The sequence below is a fragment of the Ovis aries genome, chromosome 26 (assembly GCF_016772045.2).
Source record: "Ovis aries strain OAR_USU_Benz2616 breed Rambouillet chromosome 26, ARS-UI_Ramb_v3.0, whole genome shotgun sequence".
NCBI lineage: Eukaryota > Metazoa > Chordata > Mammalia > Artiodactyla > Bovidae > Ovis > Ovis aries.
In genome coordinates this window covers 2687501-2715193 of record NC_056079.1, presented here as the reverse complement: position 1 = coordinate 2715193, position 27693 = coordinate 2687501, and the positions used below count along the sequence as shown (strand labels likewise).

The 27693-nt window shown below is 39.2% G+C and overlaps 1 protein-coding gene across 1 annotated transcript in view; it reads left to right on the top strand.

Annotated features, from left to right (window-relative positions):
• The window catches only part of CSMD1 (CUB and Sushi multiple domains 1), a 2070567-nt gene that overhangs the window by 1657165 nt on the left and 385709 nt on the right, over window positions 1-27693 (top strand). The window contains exons 18-19 of the mRNA XM_042241416.1: window positions 16088-16276; window positions 27611-27693. The exon at window positions 27611-27693 is cut by the window's right edge and continues 34 nt beyond it. Coding sequence (XP_042097350.1) covers window positions 16088-16276; window positions 27611-27693 — 272 coding nt within the window. The remainder of the gene's footprint in view (window positions 1-16087; window positions 16277-27610) is intronic.

The following is a 27693-nucleotide window of genomic DNA, read 5'->3' as shown; positions in this document are numbered from 1 at the left end:
AAACATAGATGCAAAAGTCCTTAAAATTCTAGCAATCAAAATCCAACAACACATTAAAAAGATCATACATCATGACCAAGTGGGCTTTATCCCAGTGATGCAAGGATTCTCCAATATCAGCAAATCAATCAATGCAATAAACCACATTAACAAGTTGAAAAATAAAAGCCATGTGATTATGTCAACAGATGCAGAGAAAGCCTTTGACAAAATTCAACATCCATTTATGATAAAAACCCTCCAGAAAGCAGGAATAGAAGGAACATACCTCAACATAATAAAAGCTATATATGACAAACCCACAGCAAACATTATCTTCAATTGTGAAAAATTGAAAGCATTTCCCCTAAAGTCAAGAATAAGACAAAAAAAAAAAAAAAAAGAACAAGACAAGGGTGCCCACTCTCACCACTACTATTCAACATAGTTTTGGAAGTTTTGGCCACAGCAATCAGAGCAGAAAGAGAAATAAAAAGAATCTAAATTGGAAAAGAAGAAGTAAAACCCTGTTTGCAGATGACATAAACCTCTACATAGAAAACACTAAAGACTCCACCAGAAAAGTACTAGAGCTAATCAATGAATATAGTAAAGTTGCAGGATATAAAATCAATACACAGAAATCCCTTGCATTCCTATACACTAATAATGAGAAACCAGAAACAGAAATTAAGGAAACAATTCCATTTACCATTGCAATGAAAAGAATAGAATACTTAGGAATATATCTATCTAAAGAAACAAAAGACCTATATATAGAAAACTATAAAACACTGGTGAAAGAAATCAAAGAGGACACTAATAGATGGATAAATATACCACGTTCACGGATCAGAAGAATCACTATAGTGAAAATGAGTATACTCCCCAAAGCAATCTATAGATTCAATGCAATCCCTATCAAGCTACCAATAGTATTTTTCAGAAAACTAGAACAAATAATTTCACAATTTGTATAGAAATACAAAAAAAAAACTCGAATAGCCAAAGCAGTCTTGAGTAAGAAGAATGGAACTGGAGGAATCAACCTGCCGGACTACAGGCACTACTCCAAAGCCACAGTCATCAAGACAGAATGGTACTGGCACAAAGACAGAAATATAGATCAATGGGACAAAATAGAAAGCCCAGAGTTAAATCCACACAGAATGGACACCTTATCTTTGACAAAGGAGGCAAGAATATACAATTAAAAAAAGAAAAAAAAAGACAGTCTCTTTAACAAGTGGTGCTGGGAAAACTGGTCAACTACTTGTAAAAGAATGAAACTAGAACACTTTCTTACACCGTACACAAAAACAAACTCAAAATGGATTAAAAATCTAAACATAAGACCAGAAACTATAAAACCCCTTGAGGAGAACATAGGCAAAACACTCTCCGACATAAATCACAGCAGGATCCTCTATGGCCCACCTCCCAGAATATTGGAAATAAAAGCAAAAATAAACAAGTGGGACCTAATTAAAATTAAAAGCTTCTGCACAACAAAGGAAACTATAAGCAAGGTGAAAAGACAGCCTTCAAAATGGGAGAGATAATAGCCAATGAAGCAATGGACAAAGAATTAATCTCAAAAATATACAAGCAACTTATACAGCTCAATTCCAGAAAAATAAATGACCCAATCAACAAATGGGCCAAAGAACTAAACAGACATTTCTCCAAAGAAGACATACAGATGGCTAACAAACACATGAAAAGATGCTCAACATCACTCATTGTCAGAGAAATGCAAATCAAAACCACAATGAGATACTATTTCACACCAGTCAGAATGGTTGCTATCCAAAAGTCTATAAGCAATTAATGCTGGAGAGGGTGTGGAGAAAAGGTACCCTCCTACACAGTCAGTGGGAATGCAAACTAGCACAGCCACTATGGAGAACAGTGTGGAGATTCCTTAAAAAACTGGAAATAGAACTGCCATATGACCCAGCAATCCCACTGCGGGGCATACACACCGAGGAAACCAGAATTGAAAGAGACACATGTACCCCAATGTTCATCGCAGCACTGTTTACAATAGCCAGGACATGGAAGCAACCTAGATGTCCATCAGCAGACAAATGGATAAGAAAGCTGTGGTATATATACACAGTGGAGTATTACTCAGCCATTTAAAATAATACATATGAATCAGTTCTAATGAGGTGGATGAAACCGGAACCTGTTATACAGAGTGAAGTAAGCCAGAAAGGAAAACACCAATACAATATACTAATGCATATATATGGAATTTAGAAAGATGGTAACGATAACCCTGTATGCGAGAGAGCAAAGAGACACAGATGTATAGAAGAGTCTTTTGGACTCTGTGGGAGAGGTTGAGGGTGGGATGATTTAGGAGAATGGCATAGAAACATGTATATTATCATATGTGAAATGAATCACCAGTCCAGGTTCGATGCATGAGACAGGGTGCTCAGGGCCGGTGCACTGGGATGACTCAGAGGGATGGTATGTGGAGTGTGTCGGAAGGGGGTTCAGGATGGAGAACACATGTACACCCATGGTGGATTCATGCCAATGTGTGGCAAAACCAATACAATATTGTAGATTTTTTTTTAAAGTTAAAAAAAAAAAGAAATCAATTTGAAGTTCATTTTAAGAAGGAGAAACTTTTGCATTTCATTAGTTTTTAATGTCCTTTCAAGTCATCACTTTTCTTTGGAGTGAAGATGAATATACATTGCAGTCATCTGAATTTGTGCAACTCCTCAGCATTGATCTGATCCAATTAGAGGGCAGACAGAATGGAAACCACAATTACAGACAACTAACCAACTGATCACTTGGATCACAGCCTTATCTAACTCAGTGAACATGTGAGCCATGCCATGTAGGGCCACCCAAGATAGACAGGTCATGGCGGAAAGTTCTGACAAAACGTGGTCCACTGCAGAAGGGAATGGTGAACTGCTTCAGTATTTTGCTTTGAGAACCCCATGAACGGTATGAAAATGCAAAAAGAAATGACACTTAAAGATGAACTCGCCAGGTGAGTAGGTGCCCAATATGCAACTGGAGAAGAGTGGAGGAAAGGATCCAGAAAGAAACAAGAGGCTGAGCCAAAGTGGAAACAAGGCCCAGCTGTGGACATGACTGGTGATGGAAGTAAAGTCCGAGGCTGTAAAGAACAATACTGCACAGGAATTTAGAATGTTAGGTACATGAATCAAGGCAAATTGGAAGTGGTCAAACAGGAGATGATAAGAGTGAACATCAACATTTTAGAAATCAGTGAACTAAAGTGAACTGAAATGGGCGAATTTAGTTCAGATGACCATTATATCTACTGTGGGAAAGAATCCCTTAGGAGAAGTAGAGCAGCCCTCATAGTCAAAAAAAAAAAAAAAAAAAAAGATTCTGAGATGCAGTACTTGGATGCAATCTCAAAAATGACAGAATGATCTCTGTTCATTTCCAAAGCAGACCATTCAATATCACAGTAATCCAAGTCTATACCCCAACACTAATGATGAAGAAGTAAAGCTGAACAGTTCCAAGAAGACATACAAGACCTTCTAGAACTAACTCCAAAAAAGAAAAAAGAAAAGATGTCTTTTTTATCATAGGGGACTGGAATGCAAAGGTAGGAAGTAAAGAGATACCTGGAATAACAGGCAATTTTGGTCTTGGAGTACAAAATTAGGCAGAACAAAGGCTAACAGAGTTTTGCCAAGAGAAGGCACTGATGATAGCAAACTCCCTCTTCCAAGAACACAAGAGAAGACTCTACACATGGACATCACCATATGGTCAACACTGAAATCAGATTGATTATATTCTTTGCAGCCAAAGATGGAGAAGCTTTGTACAGTCAGCAAAAACAAGACCAGGAGCTGACTGTGGCTCAGATCATGAACATCTTAATGCAAAATTCAGGTTTAAATTGAAGAAAGTAGGGAAAACTAGTCCATTCAGGTATGACCCACATCAAATCCCTTTTGATTATACAGTGGAAGTGACGAATAGATTCAAGGGATTAGATCTGATAGTTAGAGTGCCTGAAGAACACGGATGGAGGCTCATAACATTGTATGAGAGGCAGTGATCAAAATCATTCTTAAGAAGAAGAAATTCAAAAAGGCAAAATGGTTGTCTTAGGAGGCCAAACAACTGAGAAAAGAAGAGAAGTGAAAGGCAAAGGAGAAAAGGAAATATCTACCAATCTGAATGCAGAATTCCAAAGAGTAGCAAGGAGAGGTCAGAAAGCCTTCCTAAGTTATGAGTGCAAAAAAGATAGAGGAAAATGATAGAATGGGAAAGACTAGAGATATTTTCAAGAAAATTAGAGATACCAAGGGAACATTTCATGCAAAGATGGGCACAATAAAGGACAGAAATGGTATGGAGCTAACAGAAGCAGAAGATATTAAGAAGAGGTGACAAGAATGCACAGAAGAACTATACAAAAAATATCTTCATGACCCAGATAACCATGATTGTGTGATCAGTAACCTAAAGCCAGACTTCCTGGAACGTGAAGTCAACTGGGCCTTAGGAAGCATCACTGCAAAGGTGGAGGTGATGGAATTCCAGCATGAAAGTGAAAGTTGCTCAGTCTTGTCCAGTGTTTTGTGACCCCATGGACTATATATTCCATGGAATTCTCCAGGCCAGAATACTGGAAGTGGTAGCCTCTCCCTTCTCCAGGGGATCATCCCAACCCAGGGATTGAACCCAGGTCTCCTACATTGCAGGTGGATTCTTCATTAGCTGAGCCACAAAGGAAGCCCAAGAATACTGGAGTGGGTAGCCTAGCCCATCTCCAGTGGATCTTCCCAACCCAGGAATTGAACCAGGGTCACCTGGATTCCAGGCAGATTCTTTACCAACTGAGCTATCAGGGAAGCCCTGGAATTCCAGCTGAGGTATCTCAAATCCTAAAAGATGATACTGTTAAAGTGATGCATTCAATGTAGCAGCAAATTTGGAAACTCAGCAGTGGCCACAGGACTGGAAAGGGTCAGTTTTCATTCCAATCCCAAAGAAAGGTATTGCCAAAGAATGTTCAAACTACCACACAAGTGCTCTTGTTTCACAGGATAGCTAAGTAATGCTCAAAATTCTCCAAGCTAGGTTTCAACAGTATGTGAACTGAGAACTTCCAGATGTTCAAGCTGGATTTAGAAAAGGCAGAGGAACCAGAGATCAAATTGCTAACATCTACTGAATCATCAAAAAAGTAAGAGAGTTCCAGAAAAACGTCTACTTCTGCTTTATTGACTATGCCAAAGCCAATAGACTACACCAAAGACTGTGTGGATCACAGCAAACTGTGGAAATTTTTTTAAAAGTTGGGAATACGAGACCACCTTAACTGCCTCCTGAGAAACCTGTATGCAGGTCAAGAAGCAACAGTTAGAACCAGACGTGGAACAATGGACTGGTCCCAAATTAGGAATGGGGTACATCAAAGTTTTATATTGTTACCTTGCTTATTTAACTTATATGCAGAGTACATCAAGTGACAATGCCAGGCTGCATGAAGCACAAGCTGGAATAAGGATTGCTGGGAGAAATATCAATAACCTCGGATATGCAGAATACATGATCCTTATAGCAGAAAGCGATGAAGAACTTAAGAGCCTCTTGATGAAAGCAAAATAGGAGAGTGGAAAAGCTGGCTTAAAACTCAACATTCAAAAAACTAAGCTCATAGCATCCAGTCCCATCACTTCATGGCAAATAGATGTGGGAAAAAATGGAAACAGTAACAGAATTTATTTTCTTGGACTCCAAAATCACTGCAGATGGTGACTGCATCCATGAAATTAAAAGATAGTTACCCATTGCAAGAAAAGCTATGACAAACCAAGACAGCATATTTAAAAGCAGAGACATTACTTTACCAACCAAGGTCTGTGTAGTCAAAGCTATGGTTTTTCCAGTAGTCATGTATGGATGTGAGAGTTGGACCATAAAGAAAGCTAACTGCCAAAGAGCTGATGCTTTTCAACAGTGGTGTTGGGGAAGGTTCCTAAGAGTCTCTTTGGACAGTAAGGAGATCAAGCCAGTCAACCTTAAAGGAAATCATTCCTGAATATTCACTAGAAGCACTGATGCTGAAGCTCCAATACTTTGACCACCTGATGTGAAGGACTGACTCATTGGAAAAGACCCTGATGCTGGGAGAGATTAAAGGCAGGAGGAGAAGCGGATGACAGAGGGTGAGATTGTTGTATGGCATCACCAACTCAATGGACATGAGTTTGAGCAAGCCCTGGGCATTGGTGATGGACAGGGAAGCTTGTCATGCTCTAATCCATGGGGTTGCAGAGTCGGACATGATGAATGACTGAACTTAACTTTTCATCATTGATCAGCTAACATGCATTCTCCCCTCCCAATCCCACACATTTTTAGAAAGACAAGTTGGCCTTTGGATGTAGATTTGGGTGAAACTTAGGAGAATGAACAGTTTTAGGTACTGATGAATACTTGGATATAATTTACTGTCTTCACTCTCTTTTGTGTACCAGTTTGACAGAGATTCTTCATCTTAGGGAATTCTTCTGTTACCCTTCAGCTACAAAATCAATCAGCCAGTATTATGTATCCACTGTGTTCAGGCCATGCTCTGTACAAACACTGACGTGTTGTGAAACCTCCTAATCACTGCCTTAGAAAAGGAAAGCATGTGTGGAAAGTGAAAGTGTAAGTGTAGAAAGTAAAAGTGTGTAGAAAGTATGCTTGTAGAAAGTGAATGTGTCTGTGTTTGTTTAATGTGGTTGTGAGTTCAGAATGAATGTACATGTAGAAAGTGAAAGTGTGTAGAAAGTGAAAGTGTGTTTGTGTAGACAGTGAAAGTGTGGGGAGTAAATGTATGTGAGTGTAGAAAGTTAAAGTGTGTGTAGAAAGTGAAAGTTTATGAGTGTAGAAAGTGAACATGTGTGTTGAAAAAGAGTGTGTGTGTGTTTGTGTGAAAAGTAAATTGTGTGTGGAAATTGAATGTGTGTGTGTGTAAAAAGTGAATGTGTCTGTGTAGAAAGTGAATGTGTGTGTAGAAATGAATGTGTATATGTGTGAAGGTGTTGAAGGTGAATATGTGTGTGCAAAGTGAGTGTGGTAGTGTGGAAAGTGAAAGTGTATATAGAAAGTGAAAGTGTATGGACAGTCAATCTGTATGTAGAAAGTGAATGTGTGTGCATACATAAGTGAATGTGTCTGTGTGTGGAAAGTGAATGTGTGTGTAGAAAGTGAATAAGTGTGTATATGTGTTGAAAGTGAGTTTTTGTGGGTGTAGGTGAAGAATGTGAATGTGTGTGTGCAGCAAGTGAATGTGTGTGAGTGTAGAAAGTGAATGTTTGTAAAAGGTAAATTTGTATATAAAATGAAAGTATGTGTAGAAACTGAATGTGTGTAGAAAGTGAAAATGTGTGCATGGTGAAAGTGTGTGTAGAGAGGGAAACTGTATGTATAGAGTGAACGAGTGTAGAAAGTGAAAGTGCATGGGTGTAGAAGGTGAAAGTGTGTGATTGTAGAAAGTAGAAGTGTGTGTATAGAAACTGAGTTTGTGTGTGTAGAAAGTGTATGTGTCTGTGCATAGAAAGTGACTGTGTGTGTAGAAATGAATGTGTGTGTGTGTGTAGAAATAAATGTGTGTGTTGTTGAAAGTGAATGGGTATGTGTACAATGTGAGTGTGTTGTAGAAAGTGAATGTATGTAGATAGTGAATATCTGTGTAGAACATGTATTTCTGTGTGTTTGTAGAATGAGAATGTTTGTGAGTGTAGTTTGTAATTGTGTGTGTAAATGTGAATATGTGTGTGTGTAGAAAGTGGAAGTATGTAGAAAGTGAGTGGATAGAAAGTGAAGCGTGTGTAGAAAGTGAAAGTGTATGGGAACTGAATGTGTGTAAAATGGGAAAGTGTAGAAAGTGAAAGTGTGTGGACAGTGAATGTGTATGGAAGGTGAAATTGTGTGTTGAAAGGGAATGTGTGTAGGAAGTGAATCTGTGTATGTGTGAAACTGGAAGTGTGTGTGTGTGTGTGTGTGTAGAATGTGAATGTGTAGAAATGAATCAGTGTGTGGAAAGTGAAAGTGCATTGTAGAAAATGAAAGAGTGTGTGCATAGAAAGTGAATGTTTGTGTGTAGAAACCGATTTTAGGTTTAGAAATGAATGTGTATGTGTGTGTGGAAAGTGAAAGTGTGTGTAGTAAGTTAAAGCATAGGAGTGTGGAAAGTGAAAGTGTGTCTGTAGAAAGTGTGTGTGGAAAGAAAATGTGTAGAAAGCAAAAGTTTATAGAAAGGGAATGTGTGTGTGTGTGTGTGTGTGTGTGTGTGTAGAAAGTGAATGTGTGCTTTCTGTGTAGAAAGTGATTGTGTGTAGATACTGAATGTGTATGTTTTGAAACTGTATGTCTATGTGAGTATAAAATGAGAATGTGAGTGTAGACTGTAATGTGTGTGTAGAAAGTGAAAATGCCTGTGTAAAAATATGTATATCTAGAATGTGAATGTGTGTGTAGAAAGTGAATACATGTCTGTGTGTGGGAAGTGAATGTGTGTGTAAAAAGTGAATGTGTATGTTTGAAATGTGGAGATATGTGGAGAAAGTGAAAGGGTGTGTAAAAAGAGAAACTGTGTAGAAAGTGAAAGGGCATCAAATGTGAAACCAAGTGTAGAAAGTGAATGTGTATAGGTGCTGAATGTGTGTGTGTAGAAAGTGTGTGTATGTGTGGCTGTAGAATGAGAATGTTTGTGAGTGTAGAATGCATAATATGTGTTTGTAGAAAGTGAAAGTCTGTGTGTAGAAAGTGAATGTTTAAATAGAAAGTGAATATGTGTTTGTAGAATGTGAGTATGTATGTGCATAGAAAGTGAAAATGTGTGTATGGAAAGTGAGTGTATGGGTGTAGAAAGTGAAAGTGTGTGTGTGCAGAAACTGAAATTATATGCGTGTAGAAATGAATGTGTATGTGTGTGCAGAAGGTGAATGTGTGTGTAGAGTTAATGGGTGTGTGTAGAAAGTAAAAGTGTATGTGAGAATAGACAGTGAACGTGTATGTAGAAAGTGAACAAGTATGTTGTGTGTAGGTAGTGAATGTGTGTAGACAGTGAGTGTGTGTGTATAGAAAGTCTATGTGTGGATGTAGGGTGAGAGTGTTTGTGTAATGTAAAATATGTGTGCGGAAAATGAAAGTATGTGTAAAAAGTGAAAGTGTGCCTGTAAAGAGGGAAAGTGTGTGAGTGGGGGAGTGAAAGTTTGTGTGTAGAAAGTGAAGGTGTGTGTAGAAAGTGAAGATGTGTCTGTGTTGGGAGTGAAGATGTGTGAGTGTAAAACATAAACACGTGTGAGTTTAGAAAGTGCATGTTTGTGTTGGAAGTAAAAATGTATAAAAAGTGAAAGTGTATTGTGTAGAAATGAAGCTGTGAGTATAGAAAGTGAAAGTGTGTGTATAAGTGATTTGTGTTGGTGTAGAATGTGTGTGTGTAGCAAGTGAAACTGTATGTGTATAAGGACCGAAAAAAAGTGTGTAGAAAGTGCCTGTATGTGCAGAAAGTGAATGTGTGTGTAGAAAGTGAAAGCTTATGAGTGTTAAATGTGAAAGTGTGTGTAGAAAGTGAATTGTAGAAAGCAAAACTGCATGTGTGGAAAATGAATATTTTCTGTGTGTAGGAAGTGACTGTCTGTGAGTCATGTGAATGGGTGTGAGTTTAAAATGTGAATAAATGTGTAGAAAGTGAATATGCATACATTGAAAGTGTGTTTGTGTGGAAAGTGAAAGTGTGTGTAGAGAAAGAAAATGTGAGTGTACAGGGTGAAAGTGTGTATAGAAAGCGAAGGTGTGTGTGTAGAGAAAGTGAATGTGTGAGTGTGTGTGTAGAAACTGAATGTATACATGTACAGAAATGAATGTGTATGTGTGTGTAGCAGGGGAATGTGTGTGTCGAGTCAATGTGAGTATGTAGAAAGTGAAAGTGTACCTAGAAAGTGAATGTGTGTGTTGTGTCTTAAAAGTGAATGTGTGTAGATAATGAATGTGTGTGTGTAGAGTATCTATGTGTGTGTTTAGAAAGTTTATGCCTGTGCTGGTGTGGAATGAGACAGTGCATTAACGTGAAATGTTTGTGTAGAAAGTGAATGAGTCTGTAGAAAGTGAAAGTGTGTCTGTAGAAATTAAAGGTGTGTGGAAAGTGAGTGTATGAGTGTAGAAAATGAAAGTGTGGCTGTAGAAAGTGAGTGTGTGTTTGCATAGAAAGTGATTGAAAGAGACATGCGTACTCCGATATTCACCACAGCACTGTTTACAATAGCCAGGACATGGAAGCAACCTAGATGTCCATCAGCAGACAAACGGATAAGAAAGCTGTGGTACATATACACGATTGAGTATTACCCAGCCATTTAAAAGAATACATATGAATCAGTTCTAATGAGGTGGATGAAACCGGAGCCTGTTATACAGAGTGAAGTAAGCCAGAAAGAAAAACACCAGTACAGTATACTAAAGCATATATATTGAATTTAGAAAGATGGTAATGATAACCCTGTACGCGAGACAGCAAAAGAGACACATGTATAGAACAGTCTTTTGGACTCTGTGGGAGAGGGTGAGGGTGGGATGGTTTGGAAGAATGGCATTGCAACATGTATATTATCATATGTGAACTAGATCACCAGCCCAGGTTTGATGCATGAGACAGGGTGCTCAGGGCTGGTGCACTGGGATGACCCTGAGGGATGGGGTGGGGAGGGGGGTGGGAGGGGCGTTCAGGATGGGGAACACATTGTACACCCATGGCTGATTCATGTCAATGTATGGAAAAACCCACTACAATATTGTAAAGTAATTAGCCTCCAATTAAAATAAATTAATTAATTTTTTGAAAAGAAAGTGAATGTGCATAGAAAGAGAATATGTGTCTGTGTAGGAAGTGAATGTGTGTAAAAAATGAACATGTGTGGGTTTAGAATGTGCATGTATGTGCAGAAAGTGAAAATATGTAGAAAGTGAAAGTATGTTTGTGTAGAAACTGAAAGTGTATTCATGTGGGAACTATGTGTGTGGAAAGTGAGTTGTGTTTGTATAGAAAGCGAATGTGTGTGGAAAGTTAAAGTGTGCTTGTGTAGAAAGTGAGCTGTATGGAAAGTGAATGTGTGTTGGAAGTAAGTGTGTGCATGTGTAGAAAGTGAGTATGTGCGTTTGTAGAAGGTGAATGTGTGCATGAAGAGAGTGAATGTGCATGTGCAGATAGTAAATGTGTGTGAAAGTTAATTTGTGTATAGAAAGTAAATGTGTGCTTGTCAGTAGAAAGTGTATTGTGTGCGTGTGTGTAGAAACTGTGTGTGTGTCAAATATGAATGTTTGTGGGTGGAAATTTAATGTGTGTCTTTAGAAAGTGAAACTGCATTACTGTAGAAAGTAAAAGTGTATGTAGAAAGCTAGTATGTGTGTGTAGGAAGTGGATGCATGTAGAAAGTGAGTGTGTGTGTGTGTGTAGAAGTCAATGTGCGTGTGTGTGTAGAAAGTGAATGTAAGTTTGTAGAAAGAGAAAGTGTTTTAGAAAGTGAGTGTGTGGAAAGTGAAGGTATGTGTCTGTGTGGAAAGTGAATGCATGTGTGTAGTATGTGATTGTGTGTGCATAGAAAGTGAAGGTATGTATAAAAAGTGAATGTGTGTGCAGAAAGTTAATGTGTGTGTAGAAAATGAGAGTGTATTTGTGTAGAAATTGAGAGTGTGTCTGTAGAAATTGAAAGTGTGTAGGAAGTGAAAGTGTGTGACTGTGGAAAGTGAGGGTGTGTGTGTAGAAAGTGTGTGTGTTTGTGTAGGAAGTGGATGTATGTGTGCAAAAAGTGAATATGTGTGAATGTGTGTGTAGAAAGTGAAAATGTGTGCAGAAAGTGAGTTGTGTATGTAGAAAGTGTGTGTTTACAAAGTGAATGTGTATAGAAAGGGAATGTGTGTGTGCATAGAAAGTGAATGTGTGTGTAGAAAGTGAGTGTGTGTGTTTGTGTAGGAAGTGGATGTATGTGTGCAAAAAGTGAATATGTGTGAATGTATGTGTAGAAAGTGAAAATGTGTGCAGAAAGTGAGTTGTGTATGTAGAAAGTGTGTGTTTACAAAGTGAATGTGTATAGAAAGGGAATGTGTGTGTGCATAGAAAGTGAATGTGTGTGTAGAAAGTGAGTGTGTGTGTTTGTGTAGGAAGTGTGTGTTTGTGTAGAAAGTAAATGCATGTGTAGAAAGTGTGTGTGTGTAGAAAGTGAATGTGTGTATGTAGCATGTAAGTTATGCAAGTGTGTAGAATGTGAATGTGTGTGTAGAAAGTCAATGTCTTTGTGTAGAAAGTGAATGTATGTGTAGAAAGTGAATGTGTAGAAAGTGAATGTGTGTTATAAAAAGTGAGTGTGCAGAAGCTTTTAATTTTAATTAGATCCCATTTGTTTATTTTTGCTTTTATTTCCAGAATTCTGGGAGGTGGATCATAGAGGATCCTGCTGTGATTTATGTCGGAGAGTGTTTTGCCTATGTTCTCCTCTAGGAGTTTTATAGTTTCTGGTCTTACATTTAGATCTTTAATCCATTTTGAGTTTATTTTTGTGTGCGGTGTTAGAAAGTGATCTAGTTTCATTCTTTTACAAGTGGTTGACCAGTTTTCCCAGCACCACTTGTTAAAGAGATTGTCTTTACTCCATTGTGTATTCTTGCCTCCTTTGTCAAAGATAAGGTGTCCATATGTGTGTGGATTTATCTCTGGGCTTTCTATTTTGTTCCATTGATCTATATGTCTGTCTTTGTGCCAGTACCATACTGTCTTGATGACTGTGGCTTTGTAGTAGAGCCTGAAGTCAGGCAAGTCAACTTATGCAGCTCAATTCCAGAAAAATAAATGACCCAATCAAAAAATGGGCCAAAGAACTAAATAGACATTTCTCCAAAGAAGACATACGAATGGCTAACAAACACATGAAAAGATGCTCAACATCACTCATTATTAGAGAAATGCAAATCAAAACCACAATGAGGTACCACTTCACACCAGTCAGAATGTCTGCGATCCAAAAATCTGCAAGCTGGAGAGGGTGTGGAGAAAAGGGAACCCTCCTACACTGTTGGTGGGAATGCAAACTAGTACAGCCACTATGGAAAACAGTGTGGAGATTCCTTAAAAAATTGCAAATAGAACTACCTTATGACCCAGCAATCCCACTGCTAGGCATACACACCGAGGAAACCAGAATGGAAAAAGACACATGTACCCCAATGTTCATCGCAGCACTGTTTATAATAGCCAGGACATGGAAACAACCTAGATGTCCATCAGCAGATGAATGGATAAGAAAGCTGTGGTACATATACACAATGGAGTATTACTCAGCCGTTAAAAAGAATTCATTTGAATCAATTCTGATGAGATGGATGAAACTGGAGCCGATTATACAGAGTGAAGTAAGCCAGAAAGAAAAACACCAATACAGTATACTAACACATATATATGGAATTTAGGAAGATGGCAATGATGACCCTGTATGCAAGACAGGAAAAAAGACACAGCTGTGTATAACGGACTTTTGGACTCAGAGGGAGAGGGAGAGGGTGGGATGATTTGGGAGAATGGGAATTCTAACATGTATACTATCATGTAAGAATTGAATCGCCAGTCTATGTCTGACGCAGGATGCAGCATGCTTGGGGCTGGTGCATGGGGATGACCCAGAGAGGTGTTATGGGGAGGGAGGTGGGAGGGGGGTTCATGTTTGGGAACACATGTAAGAATTAAAGATTTTAAAATTTAAAAAATAAAAAACTAAAAAAAAAAATTAAAAAAAAGAGAAACCACAAACATAATATTTAAAATAAATAGCTTAACAAAGTCTTTGCATCCAGAAAACAAATAAAGTTGTTAAGAAAACAACAAAAAAAAGTGAGTGTGTGTGTGCTGAAAATGGAAGTGTGTGTTTACAAAGTGAATTATATGTGTTTAGAAAATGAATGTGTGGGTAGAAACCAAATGTGTGTGTTTGTGTAAAAGGTGAGTGTGTGTGTAGAAAATGAAAGAGTGTGTAAAAGTGAGTGTGTATATAGGGAGTATGTGTTTGTGTAGAAAGTGAATGGATGTGTTTAGCAAGTGAATGCAAATGTAAAAAGTGTGTGTGTATGTGAAAAGTGAATGTAGGCGTGTGTGGAATGTGTGTGTGTGTGTAGAAAATGAATGTGTGTGTGTATGTGTATGTGTATGTGTGCAGAAAGGGAATGTGTGTGTGTAGAATATGAATGTGTGTGTGCACACACTGAGAGAGAGGAGCCAGGTGGGTGACGGGTCTTGGGGCACACGCTGGCCATCTCCTGTTGGTGTATTTGCAGCTCAGGCAGGGGTGTGAAATGTGTGCGTTTGCTGCCTTACTTTGCAATAAGTCATGACAGTAATATCCTGTTGCTAAGATGAGAGGCATAGGTTAGAGGATTTTAGTTAGAATGACTAATTTTTAAGAAAAAAATTCTTGGAATAATGACGCTGTATATTTTTTTTCACTTCTTTTTCTTTTCATTGTTTCACTTATTTTTCCCTTGGAACATTTCACTGTACTAGTCCTCTCTGCTGTCTGTTAACCAGAGAGGTAAAGAGCACAGACTTACAAAGTGCAAAGTGTGTTCATCCTGCCAATTCTGAAACCAGATGCAAGTTCTAAGGGTTCCTGTAATGTCCCTCAGGTTTGGTAATTCAGCAAAAGGTCTCACTGAAAGTGCCCTCCCTGCTTGTGTTTCTCCACCTGTTGGATCACATGGTGGTGCTTTAAGGAAACCGCATCACTTATTTATCTAAGAAACTCACTCCTTGGTGGCAGTGTGTATTTGACTGAATAACGGAGGGTATATTCATAAGATAAGTCACTCAAACTTTGGTAAAATATATGTGATGATCAGAAACATCCCAAATATCATATTAGGAGAGTAAATGATCTGAATACTGGTAATAATTTAAGAGTTTTCATTAATACTTTGTCATAATTGCAATATTTTGAATCTTACTGAGAGAGTTATAGCAACAGCAAGTCTTTTTTTTAATAATTGTATTTATTTACTTGTTTTTGGCTATGCTGGGTCTTCCTCAGGCTTCCTCTAGTTGCAGCGAGCAGGGGCTACTCGCTAGTTGCAGCGTGCAGGCTTCTCATTGTGGTGACCGCTCTTATTGCAGAGCCCAGGTTGCAGAGCCTTGAGGCTTCAGCTGCTGCGGCTCCCATGCTCTAGGGCTTGGGCCCTGTAGTTGTGGCCATGGGCTTGGCTGTCCCGCAGTGTGTGGGATTGTCCCAGATCAGGTTTGAACCCATGTCTCCTGTGTTGGCAGGTAGATTCTTTACCACTGACCCACCAGGGAAATCCATAAATCTATTTTTTTTAATCCCTTTGAATTCCTAAACATTGCAATGATATTCTCTTCCCTTACTCTTTTTTCCTCATCCTTTAAAATGTATTATTCTAGAAATAAAGAGGAATGTTAGAGACAGAGCAAAGAAACTCTTGAAGTGATGTGATCATCATTACTTGACTTTATATAGCACTATATGTTTTAACATCTTTTAGCATAGGCTAATTTTATAGCCATCTTGAAAGTGGCTGACTTAAGTGCAAATTTGAAAAAATAAAGTATGGATTGGTGGAATGCAATTTTAGAAAATCAACCTCAGTGCAGTTTTAATTTGCCTGATGTGTGTATGAGCTTGGGTGAATGTATGCAAATATATGAAAGTTGAAGTATGATTGCCAAAATCTACTGGTATATCAAATATAAGAAGGAGGAGAGATAAGAGACAGAAAACTGACTTAGACTTTGTTTAGTACAGTTGATTGATTTTCAAATGAAGAGAAATTCAGGGAGGTCAGCAAATTAGTCAAGATTTTACTCCCTAGCTACTACCTGCTTATTAATGTAACAGCATACACCTATCTACAGAAAAAGCAGATATTTGAAAATGTATTTGTCTTCACGTGAATGAGTTACTGGATTTATTTCCATAATTTTCCAGGTCTGATCACGTCTAGGAATATTTTGTATGTATTATGGCACAGATACTGACTATCTTTTCTATAACCCAGGAAGGTCCCCATATGATGGTTTTCCCTGTGTGTCCAGGTGTGACTCTGGAGTCTGACTCCTGCCTTGATCCTGGGATCCCCGTGAACGGGCATCGGCACGGCAGTCACTTTGGCATCCGGTCCACAGTGACCTTCAGCTGTGACCCGGGCTACACGCTGAGTGACGACGAGCCTCTGGTCTGTGAGCGGAACCACCAGTGGAACCACGCGTTGCCCAGCTGTGACGGTAGGTGCAGCACAAAGGAGCAGCGAACCAGGAAGACGTGCGCAGAAATTATTTAAACGGTTTGGGTGGTGAGCATTTTATGGGTTGGTTCAGGGTGTGACTGATACGGGACTTCTGTTTGAACGTTCTTAGACCTAAAAACATGGCTGTTTAGCGCTTGAAGTTTACCTAGAACCTTCTCTATGAGGTAGAGCTTCTATTTATAGAATGAAGTTCTATACACAGCAAGCATATTGTATAAGATCAAGCCCACAGATCAGTAGATGAATGTGACCTGCAACCCAGGAGTGCTGCCTCATCCCAGTCACTGCTCCCACAAAGGCTACAGTCCCCTTGTCTCCTAAGATTCTATGTGGAGGAAGTCATACAGGATGTTTCTTTGCTATTTCCAGCTTCTTTCACTCAGTCATACACTGTGACATCCAGGGCATAGCATTTAACTGCTCCTCCTCCATTCTTTTCATCTATGTTTCCCTGTATAAATGTACCACTGTTGTTTATTCCATGATACTTTGTATGAGCATTTGAGTTATTTTGAGCTCCTTTTCCTGCTTGTTTGGCTAAGAGTACACCCTCCTCCATGAATAATTTGTTTCTTTCCTCCTATTTATATTGGGTAACGTACCTTTTTCTTATAGAATAATAAGCCTTGCTTATGTATATGGGGACCTCTCTTTTGTTGAATCCATGTATTGTGAATGCTTTCTCTCATTCTGTCTCTGTCCTCCTCCTCTTCTTGGTTATTTTTTGAAGAATAGCACGTTTTCATTTGAAAATAATCTACTTGTTCAATGCATTCATTTGTGATTGGTGCTTTACAGATAGTGTTTAAGAAGGCTTGCTACCCTCAAGTTATAAAGATATTCTGTTGTTTTCTTCTGAAAACCTTTAAAATTTTAAACAGCTTTATTGAGGTATAATTAAAATATTATAAACTGCTTGTTTAATGTGAAAACTTTACTATGTTCTGAGACACCTATACATATATGAAACCATCACCATGATTAAGGATGTGTTCATCACCCTGAAAGCAAATGCTAGTTTTTTTTTAATGTCAAATATATACTTTAAACCCATCTAATATATTTGGCAGATGCGATGTAGTGTCTAGATCCATTTATTAATAAGATTGTACCGTCTCTTCTCTGATGTGCGGTCTGTTTTGTCACATAGATGTCTATATATGCATGAGTCACTGCCTTTGTCCTTGTGTTGTTGTTCATTCACCGAGTCATGTCCATCTCTTTGAGACCCCATGGACTGTGGCATGCCAGGCTTCCCTGTCCTTTACTGTGTCTCAGAATTTGCTCAACTCATGTTTATTGAATCAGTGATGCCATCCAACCATCTTGTCCTCTGTTGCCCCCTTCTCCTCTTGCCTTCAGTCTCTCCCAGGATCAGGGTTTTGCCAATAAGTTGGAACCAAAGTATTGGAGCTTTGGCTTCAGCATCAGTCCTTCCAGTAAATATTCAGGGTTGATTTCATTTAGGATTGACTGGTTTAATCTCCTTGCAGTCCAAGGAACTCAAGAGTCTCCTCCAGCACCACAATTCAAAAGCATTAATTCTTTAGCACTGAGACTTCTTTATGGTCCAACTCTCACATTCATATGTGACTACTGGATAAACAATAGCTTTCACTGTAAGGAACTTTGTAGGCAAACTCATCAGTTTTATAATACACTATCTAGGTGTGTCATAGCTTTTCTTTCAAGGAACTTTAATTTCCTGGCTGTGGTCACCATCTGCAGTGATTTTGTAGCTGAAGAAAAGAAAATTTGCCTTTTTTCCACTTTTTCTCCTTTTATTTGCCATGAAGTGATGGGACCAGATGCCATGATCTTAGTTTCATAAATGCTGAGGTTTAAGCCAGCTTTTTCACTCTTTCACCTTCATCAAAAGGCTTTTTAGTTCCTCTTCACTTTCTGCTGTTAGGGTGGTATCATCTGCATGTCTAAGATGGTTGATATTTCTCCTGGCAATCTTGATTTAAGCTTGTGATTCATCCAGCCCAGCATTTGCATGGTGAACTTTGCATATAAGTTACATAAGCAGGGTAACAATATACAGCCTTGACGTACTTCTTTCCCAATTTTGAAACAGTCTTTTGTTCCGTGTCTCATTGTTGCTCATTTTTTAATTTATTTATTTTTAATTGAAGGTTAATTACTGTACAGAATTTTGTTGTTTTCTGTCAGACATCAATAAGAATCAGCCATAGAAACACCCATGTACCCTCTCTCCCAAAACTCCCTCCCACCTCCTTCCCCATCCCACCCTTCTAGAATTTTGCAGAGGCCCTATTTGTGTTCCCTGAGTCATACTGCAAATTCCCATTGGCTATCTATTTTACATATGGTAAAGTAAGTTTCCATGTTACTCTCTCCATATATATCACCCTCTCCCTCCTCCTCTCTCTCCATTTCCATAGGTCTTTTTTCAGTCTTTTTCTCCATTGCTGTTCTGCAAATAAATTCATCAGTACCATCTTTCTAGATCCCATATATATGTGTCAGTATACAACATTTATATTTACCTCTCTGACTTACTTCACTCTGTATAATAGGCTCTAGTTTCATCTACCTCATTAGAACTGACTCAAATGTGTTCCTTTTTATGGTTGAGTAATATTCCATTGTATATATGTACCACAGCTTTTTTGAGGAATCTCCATACTGTCTTCCATTGTAGTCATATCAATTTACATTCTCACAAGCAATTCAAGAGGATTCCCTTTTCTCCACACCCTCTCCAGCATTTATTGTTTGTAGACTTTTTGATGATGACCATTCTGACTGGAGTGAGGTAGAATCTTACTGTAGTTTTGATTTGCATTTTTCTAATAATTAGCAATGTTGAGCATTTTTTCACATGTTTTTTAGCCATCTGTATGTCTTCTTTGGAGAAATGTCTGTTTAGGGCTTTCCCCCACTTTTTAATTGGGTTGTTTGTTTTTCTGTTATCGAGTTGTATGAGCTGCTTTTATATTTTGAAAATTGTTTCTTATCAGTTGTTTCCTTTATGGTTATTTTCTCCCATTCTGAGGGTTATCTTTTTACCTTGTTTGTAGCTTCCTTTGCTGTGCAAAAGCTTTTAAGTTTAATTAGATCCCACTTGTTTATTTTTGCTTTTATTTCCATTAATATAGGAGGTGAATCATACAGGATCTTGCTTTAATTTATGTCATCAAGTATTCTGCCTATGGTTTTCTCTAAGAGTTTTATAGTTTCTGGTCTTACATTTAGGTCATCAATCCATTTTGAGTTTATCTTTGTGTATGAATTTAGGAAATGTTCTAATTTCGTTATTTTACACATAGCTATGTAGTTTTCCCAGCACCACTTATTGAAGAGCATACAGGTTTCTCAGAGGACAGATAAGTTGGTTTGGGATTCCCATCTTTTTAAGAATTTTCCACAATTTGTTGTGATCCACACAGTCAAAGGCTTTAAGCACAGTCAGTGAAGCAGTTTGTCCATTAAGAAATTTTAATTCTTAGAAAACTTTCTAAAGAAATCTAGAGACAATAAATGAAAAACATTGACATTTCACTCTATACAAATTAAAAGTTCCATTAATTATTAATTATTTTTATTTTTAAAATTTATTTATTTTAATTGGAGGCTAATTACTTTGCAATATTGTAGTGTTTTTTGGTTTTTTTTCCCCATCCATTGAAATGAATCAGCCATGGGTGTACATGTGTCCCCATCCTGAACCCCGTCCCAGCTCCCTCCCCATTCTATCCCTCAGGGTCATCCCAGTGCACTGGCTTTGAGTGCCCTGTTTCATGCATCAAAAAGTTCCATTAAACTTTTTTAAAGGTAAAAGAAAATGGTCAGATTAGAGAAAATAATTGCACTGTCTGTGTAATATGATTTTAAAGGACTTTTTCCAATAAACAGATGAAGGAAAATAAACAGAACAAATAAACCAATAGATCTGTGAGGGAAACAAACACATTGATGACTCCCAGAAGCACACAAAGGCCAATCAATGGTGTAAACCATTTTGACCAGGAATCAGGAAACTGCAAGTACAACACAGTAATTTACTTCCCTTGTTGGATTTGCAAAATGAAGTGGAAAGTTCATATTATTTGGATTCGTTGTGGGATTAGGAATCTGCATGTTCATTTTGCATTATTACTGGGAAATGTAAATAATATAGTTTCTTGGGAGAAAAAAAACAACTCATACTGCAATGTGTATCATGTGTGTGAGCACGTACTTGTAGGTAACTACAGACAGCCTCACAGTGTGTGCACAGGAAATGCCTGGAAATAGACAACCTAAAGTTATAGCTACAATTATACATTTATAATCTAAAATTATAACTGCAAGGAAAATTTCTTCCCTATTTGGGATGTTAGTAGGCTATCAGGGAGGGTGAAGAGAGACTTTTTTAGCTCTTCATTTTATGGTGTTATTTGAAATTTTGTTGCCATGTTTTATTTTTGTATTAGAACTCTAATAATAAAGTAAATAAAATCATGTTTATGACTACTAGTGTCAGAAAGATACTAGCTACCGTACTAATTAAAAATTTGTAAAACTTGAGTATGACCTAAATACTGTACCAAAATGTTCACTCCTTATTTGGAGTCTTTACTAACAATTTTACTAAGTACAATAAGGGCCTAACCCTTAAAAGACTTCCATGTTATTCACACATAAATGAATATCAATTGATATATTTTATTATATCACCTAATCCAAAATTTGTAAGTTAATCATATGCATAATTTTATTGAAATGTTTACATGGTATAAAAATTCATGGCTCTATTGAATGTCACTGTGCAGCTTTAATTATTTCATGGGCTAGAGCTACAAGTGGAATCTAGAAATGAGACTTGTACAAGCCGCTCTCTTTTGTACACTTGCTTCTGAGGCAGGCCGGTTGAGCGTCTGCTCCAGTGGGGCTTTTTGACTTGTTTCAACTGTAGATTTCCCAGTGTGAGCTGGAGACACTGACAGCGTGCGGTCCCCTGGTCATGAGTCCACCACTGGGCGGGGTTGGAGGATGGTGCTAGTTTAACGCAGCAGACAGCCCAGTCATCAGATCAGCTATTTAACAGATTCTCGATCTGGTGAAGAAAACTGACATATAAAAATGACAGATTTATCCTGACCCACCTGAAACCTGTCATTTTGAATGGACTCTTCTCAAAGGAGAACAATATGCAGAGGTTGTTGTGGACTTGATGTTGGCAACTTGCTTCGTTTAAACGTTTTAGTATCTATCCAAGACTATTTTCCACTTCTATCCTGTCATCCTCATCCTGCAAGACCAGGTTGCTCTCCACCTTCACCAGAATTCTTCTGCATTTGCTCCAGGTCACTAGCACAACTAGCTTTTCTGACATCCATTTCTCCCATATGTACTTCTAAAAGTCTAACTTTTGCACTTATAATCCAGTCAATCAAATGTTATATGTTTCTAGTCCATTTGAATTGCTATAACAAAATGCTGCCAATTGTGTGGCTTATAAACTACCGAAGTTATCTTTCACTATTCTGGATGATGACTCTTTGAGATGAGGGTGCTGCTAGCATGGCTGAGTTCTTACAGGGCCCTATATTGAGGTGTAGACAGCAGTCTTCCCACTGAGTAATCTCATGGTGGAAAGGATGAGGGAGCACTCTGGGGCCTCTTTTATCAGGGTTCCAATCCCAGTAATGAGACCTCAGCCCTCGTGGGGCTTCTCTGGTGGCTCAATGGTAAAGAATCTGGTTGCCGGTGCAGGAGATGTGGTTTTGACTCCTAGGTCAGGAAGATCCCCTAGAGAAGAAAATGGCTACCCACTCCAGTATACTTGCCTGGGAAATCCCATGGACAGAGAAGCCTGGAGGGCTACAGTCTATGAGGTTGCAAAGATTCGAACACAACTGAGCAACTAAATCACCACCACAACCACCACCAGCAGCTCTCATGACTGGATCATATCAGAGGCTGCACCCTTGACATCATCACATCAGACCTTAGGATCTCAACATGAGTGTTAGGGATGCAAGCATTCAGACTGTAGCGTTTACGTATTCACATTTAATCATTTAATACAGTCTCCCCTAGGAAGTAGCAGCTGAAGAAGAAGTCATCTAAAATAGAACCCTGGGATGGGAATCCAGTGCTGAGTAGAATTTCTCAAAATCTAATACACGAAGAGGTGTTCTAGGCAGAGGAAATGAGCAAGCTCACATGAATTGATCAGCATGGAACTTTCTGCAAATTCCTGGAGGTTCAGTGAAGAAGAGTGAATGGAAAGAATGGAATGACCAGAAGGAAGCTTTCTAGAAATAGCATGGGCATAGACTGGAAAGGGCCTTGTGTGCTTTGCAAATATCTGAGATGCTATATATTTGCCTTCCATAGGAAATGATGAGGTGCATTAGACTTGTGCATTTTATCTATTATTGTCTCCCAATTTAAATTTATGTAAATTTGGAGTTTAAACTTTCTCAAGAGATTGGTAACATAAACTATTTGCTTATGATTCCCTGTAACGTGTCTCAGATAACAATACATTTATGATAAAGGTGATTAATAAATCTGCACACTTTAGGAGATTTTAGAGTTTGATATGAGGGTTTTAGTCTGTCATGGTTGACTGTTTTCATTTAACCTTAAGAATTATTTTGTTGCCTTTGCAAGTCATAAGCCATCTCTTAAACCCTATGGGTTTTTATTGTGACAAATAATACATCAATAGGATATTTACACTTTCAAAAATTCACAGTTCTCAGGAAGGAAAGAAGAAATCAGAATTAATTATAATGTTTTATATCACCATGAAAAAAGGTAAACTCTATCAATATCTCTCACACCATATTAATAGCATTGCTGCATTTCATTTTTTTTTTCTATTTATGCTTTGGATACTCAGGTTTTGAAGAAGCAAAGCGAACATTGCAATAAATTGGCCCTCTTTTATTTGGTGAAAAACAAATATAAGAAATCTTTGGAAAAGTTTCTACATTTAATAAATATTTTTGTAAACTCTTTGTTCTTTCCGCAAGCATTTATTGGAAAACCACTGATTTTATAGGCACACAGTTGGCAAGTTCATAATCTATTAGAATAGCGAGAAGAAAGACTTATTTTTCAATCATCCAATGAAGTAAATGCTCTATTAGACACAGGACAAATGGTTGAAAATACAGAGATAAAAGAACTTGAAAGGCTTGGATGACAGCTTTCATGATGCATCTTTAATAATGAGGTTGAGAGGAAAGAAAAGACTGAAAGTGAAGAAGCAGTGAGAATCAGGCATAAAGTCATAAACATGGCTGGCAGGGGCTGAAGGAGAGAGGTTTATTTGCCAAGGGTGGGTGCTCATCAAAGGCAGTTCAAGGGCCACTCAGGCTGGTCATGTGAGCATGGCCCCAATTCCATGGGTGAGAGATTTGAGACAACGTGTGCCGTGTTCGAGGTGAAAGCCAGGACAAGGGCAAGGCCACCTCAACTGAACAGCTCTCATTTATCCAAGACTTTTTTTTTTAATTTTTAATCACAGTGTTCTGTAGAAGACTTCTTTTGAGGAAAGGATTTCCATATAAATGAATGAATGAACAAAAGCAACCTCTGTCGGGCATGGGGAGTCCACAAATAACCTGAAATGAAAAGTAACCCCATTAAGTTTTTTGCTTTAAATAGAACTTTATTAACAGTTTAAAGCAAAAAAAAAAAAAAAAAAGAGAGAGAGAGAGGAAATAATAGAAAAAGTAAAGAAACAAATCAGCCAGTACACTGCATGCTTTCATGTGCTAGTCTCTTCAAAGAAGCAAGAGTTAGGAGGCAGAAGGTCAAGTGGACACAAACAAGGTGAAACACACCAGTTACAGAACTTTTCAGAAGTGAGAGGTGACGATGCAGGCAGTGAGGGGAGAGTAGGGACCCACAGGTTTCATTCTGAAATGCTTAGCAGGCAATTGCCAGTTCAGCTGTGGCTTGAGAAAGAAGTGAAGGTTTTTTTTTTTTTTTTTTAATTGGAATGTGGTTGCTTTACAATGGTGTGTAAGTTTCTGCTGTACAGCAACAGGATTCAGCTATAGGCACACATCTATCCCCTCTGTTTTGTGTTTCCTTCCCATTTTGGTCACCAGAGAGCACTGAGCAGTGTTCCCTGAGCTGTGCAGTAGGTTCTCACTAGTTGTCTATTTTATACATGGTATCAATAGTGTACGGGGCTTCCCAAGTGGCTGAGCGGTGAAGAATCTGCCTGCCAGTGCAGGGAATGTGGGTTTGATCCCTGGGTCGAGAAGATCTCCTGGAGGAGGAAATTGCAACCCACTCCAGTGTTCTTGCCTGGGAAATCCCATGGAGAGAGGAGCCTGGTGGGCTACAGTCCATGAGGTCACCAAAGAGTCAGACACTTGACTGAGCATGCCTGCAATAGTGTATATCAGAGTTTAAATTGTGAATCTGAAAGCCGTGAGGTTACAAGTTAGAGCTCGATTCAGTTCAGTCACTCAGTCACGTCTGACCCTTTGCCACCCCATGAACTGCAGCACGCCAGGCCTCCCTGTCTATCACCAACTCCCGGAGTTCGCCCAAACTCATGTCCATTGAGTCGGTGATGCCATCCAGCCGTCTTATCCTCTGTCGTCCCCTTCTCGTCCTGCCCCTAGTCCCTCCCAGCATCAGAGTCTTTTCCAATGAATCAACTCTTCGCATGAGGTGGCCAAAGTACTGGAGCTTCAGCTTTAGCATCATTCCTTCCAAAGAAATCCCAGGGCTGATCTCCTTCAGATGGACTGGTTGGATCTCCTTGCAGTCCAAGGGACTCTCAAGAGTTAGAACCTTATAATCATCCTACAATCTTCCTTTTCCTTCATGGCACCCACATCCCATTGACAAGGAATACTATCCCAGCTCTACCTTCAAAACACGGTTGGGTTCTGACCACTTCCCACCACATCTCTGCTGATGTTCTGTCCAGGGTCTTACCCATTTTGCTTTCTGCCACCCAACCCCCTCCTCACATAGCAGCCCAGCACCCAAACTAAAATCCAAGTGGGCCCACTTCATCCTCTGTGCAGGGCCCTTAGGTGGCCCTTCATCACACTCAGAGATGGGCCATGGCCTGGATGGGATCTGACCCCATCCAGGGGGTCAGGACTCTCTCCCTTGTGACCCAGGGCCCAGGACTCTCTCCCTTCTCTCCCCACCCTCCCCACCAAATTTCCCCCCCAACCCCAGCAGACTTTTTATTTTCTTGGGCTCCAAAATCACTGTGGAAGGTGACTGTAGCCATGAAATTAAAAGATGATTGCTCCTTGGAAGAAAAGCTGTGATGAGTCTAGACAGCATATTAAAAAGCAGAGACATCACTTTGCCAACAAAGGTCTGTATAGTTAAGATTATGGTTTTTCCAATAGTCATGTATGGATGTGAGAGCTGGACCCTAAAGAAGGCTGAGCATTGAAGAATTGATGCTTTTGAATTGTGGTGCCAGAGAAGACTCCCAAGAGTTCCCTTGGACTGCAAGGAGATCCAACCAGTCCATCCTAAAGGAAATCAACCCTGAAGATTCAGTGGAAGGACTGATGCTGAAACTGAAGTGCCAATCCTTTGGCCACCTGATGCAAAGATCTGACTCACTGGAAAAGACCCTGATGCTTAGAAAGATTGAGGGCAGGAGGAGAAGGGGACAACAGAGGACGAGATGGTTGGATGGCATCACTGACTCAATGGACATGAGTCTGAGGAAACTTCAGGAGATGGTGGAGGACAGGGAAGCTTGGCATGCTGCATTCCATGGGGTCCCAAGGTATTGGGCACGACTGAGTGACTGAACAACAACCAGCAGCCCTCTCCCCACCCTGGCAGCCCACTCTCGCTCTGGCCTTCATCCTGCTGGTTTTGTCTTCAAGCAAGTTCTTCCTCAGATTATCAAGTGCTTCCTTCTTCTGTCTCAAGTCTTTCTTCACAGGCCACCTCCTTAGTCAGGCCTTCCCCCCTGACCCCGTTTATTCTCTCCCAAGCCTGTTCTTTCTTTCTGTACTTTCTTCCCTGACATGTGTCATCTTCTAACATTGAATATAATCAGTCATTCATATTGTAATCTCCCTTCTTCAGCTGGAATGTGCGCTCTGCCAGAGCAGAGATTTTTGTCTATTTTGCTCATAAATAGCAGGTACTCCGTAACTGTTTTTTGAATAAATTAATGTTAAATGCTGTGTTAATGTTACCTTTTTCATAATAAAATGAGTCAATGTAACTTTAAGATGTGAAAACTTCAGCCTGTTAAAATATTCTAGAACTATTTTCAAAAATTCATATTTTGCTGTCTTTTACCTAGATCTCAGTTTCCATATTCAAAGAAATTATCTGTTTCCTTAAAATAACATGCTGAGTGAGCATGATGAGAAATATCACTTTTTCTACAAATGAGCTCATTCTTTTCTCATCGCTTTCTGGCATCAAGGTCTGAGCACTGGAACCTCCACAGGACACTGATTCCTAAACATGTCGACTTCCTCCCTCAAGTGATTATGTACAACTTTCTTTTCTTTCTTTTGAAAATGAGACTGAGACATATCAAACAAGACATGCGTTGTAGTAAAGGATATAAATTCAACGAAGTGCTGGCAGCTCTAGAGGACTGGAATCTGTAAGATACAGAAATGTAGGTAGAGATGGAGAAGTTTATTATAAGAAGTTGATTCACATGATTACAGAGGCTGTGAAGCTCTCAGATCTGTGGTCAGCCAGCTGGAGACCAAGGGGCCCCAAGGGTGTGAATTCCAGTCCAGAGGCCAGCGGCCTCAAGACTCAGAAGGAGCTGATGCTTCCATTCAAGACTGAGGACAGGAAGGAAGCTGATGTCCCAGTGTGAAAGCCGCCGGGCAAGATGTGTTCCGTCTTGCTTACAAGACACTCAGCCTTTTGGACCTCCTCAGGCCTCCGACCTGTTGGAAGAGGCCCACCCCCATCAGGGCAGCGCCACCTGCTATACTCAGTCCACATGTTCCAGCATCACTTCACCCAAGGGCATCCTCACAGATGCACTCGGAATAAAGTCAGGTCACACGGCTGTGCATCCTGTGACGCAGTCGAGCAGACGCGTAGGCCTCACCATCACAGGAGGGTTCCACTTCAGCTGCTATAGCCTACTCTGTGATGTCTTTCCAGATTTTGCACTACTTAGGTCTTTGAATATGAACTGACACATTACAGGCAAAATAAAGTTTTGGTTTTGTTTTGTTTTTCCTGGAGGTGACCTTAAGTATTCTTTTATTCCTTGTACAAATTAAATGCCACTTTCAAAGTATTTTATTGTAGCAATCATTGTGAAACTTTAATACTAAAATTATATTTCTTATTATTTAAGCTCTCTGTGGAGGATACATCCATGGAAAGAGTGGAACAGTTCTTTCTCCTGGGTTTCCAGATTTTTACCCAAACTCTCTAAAC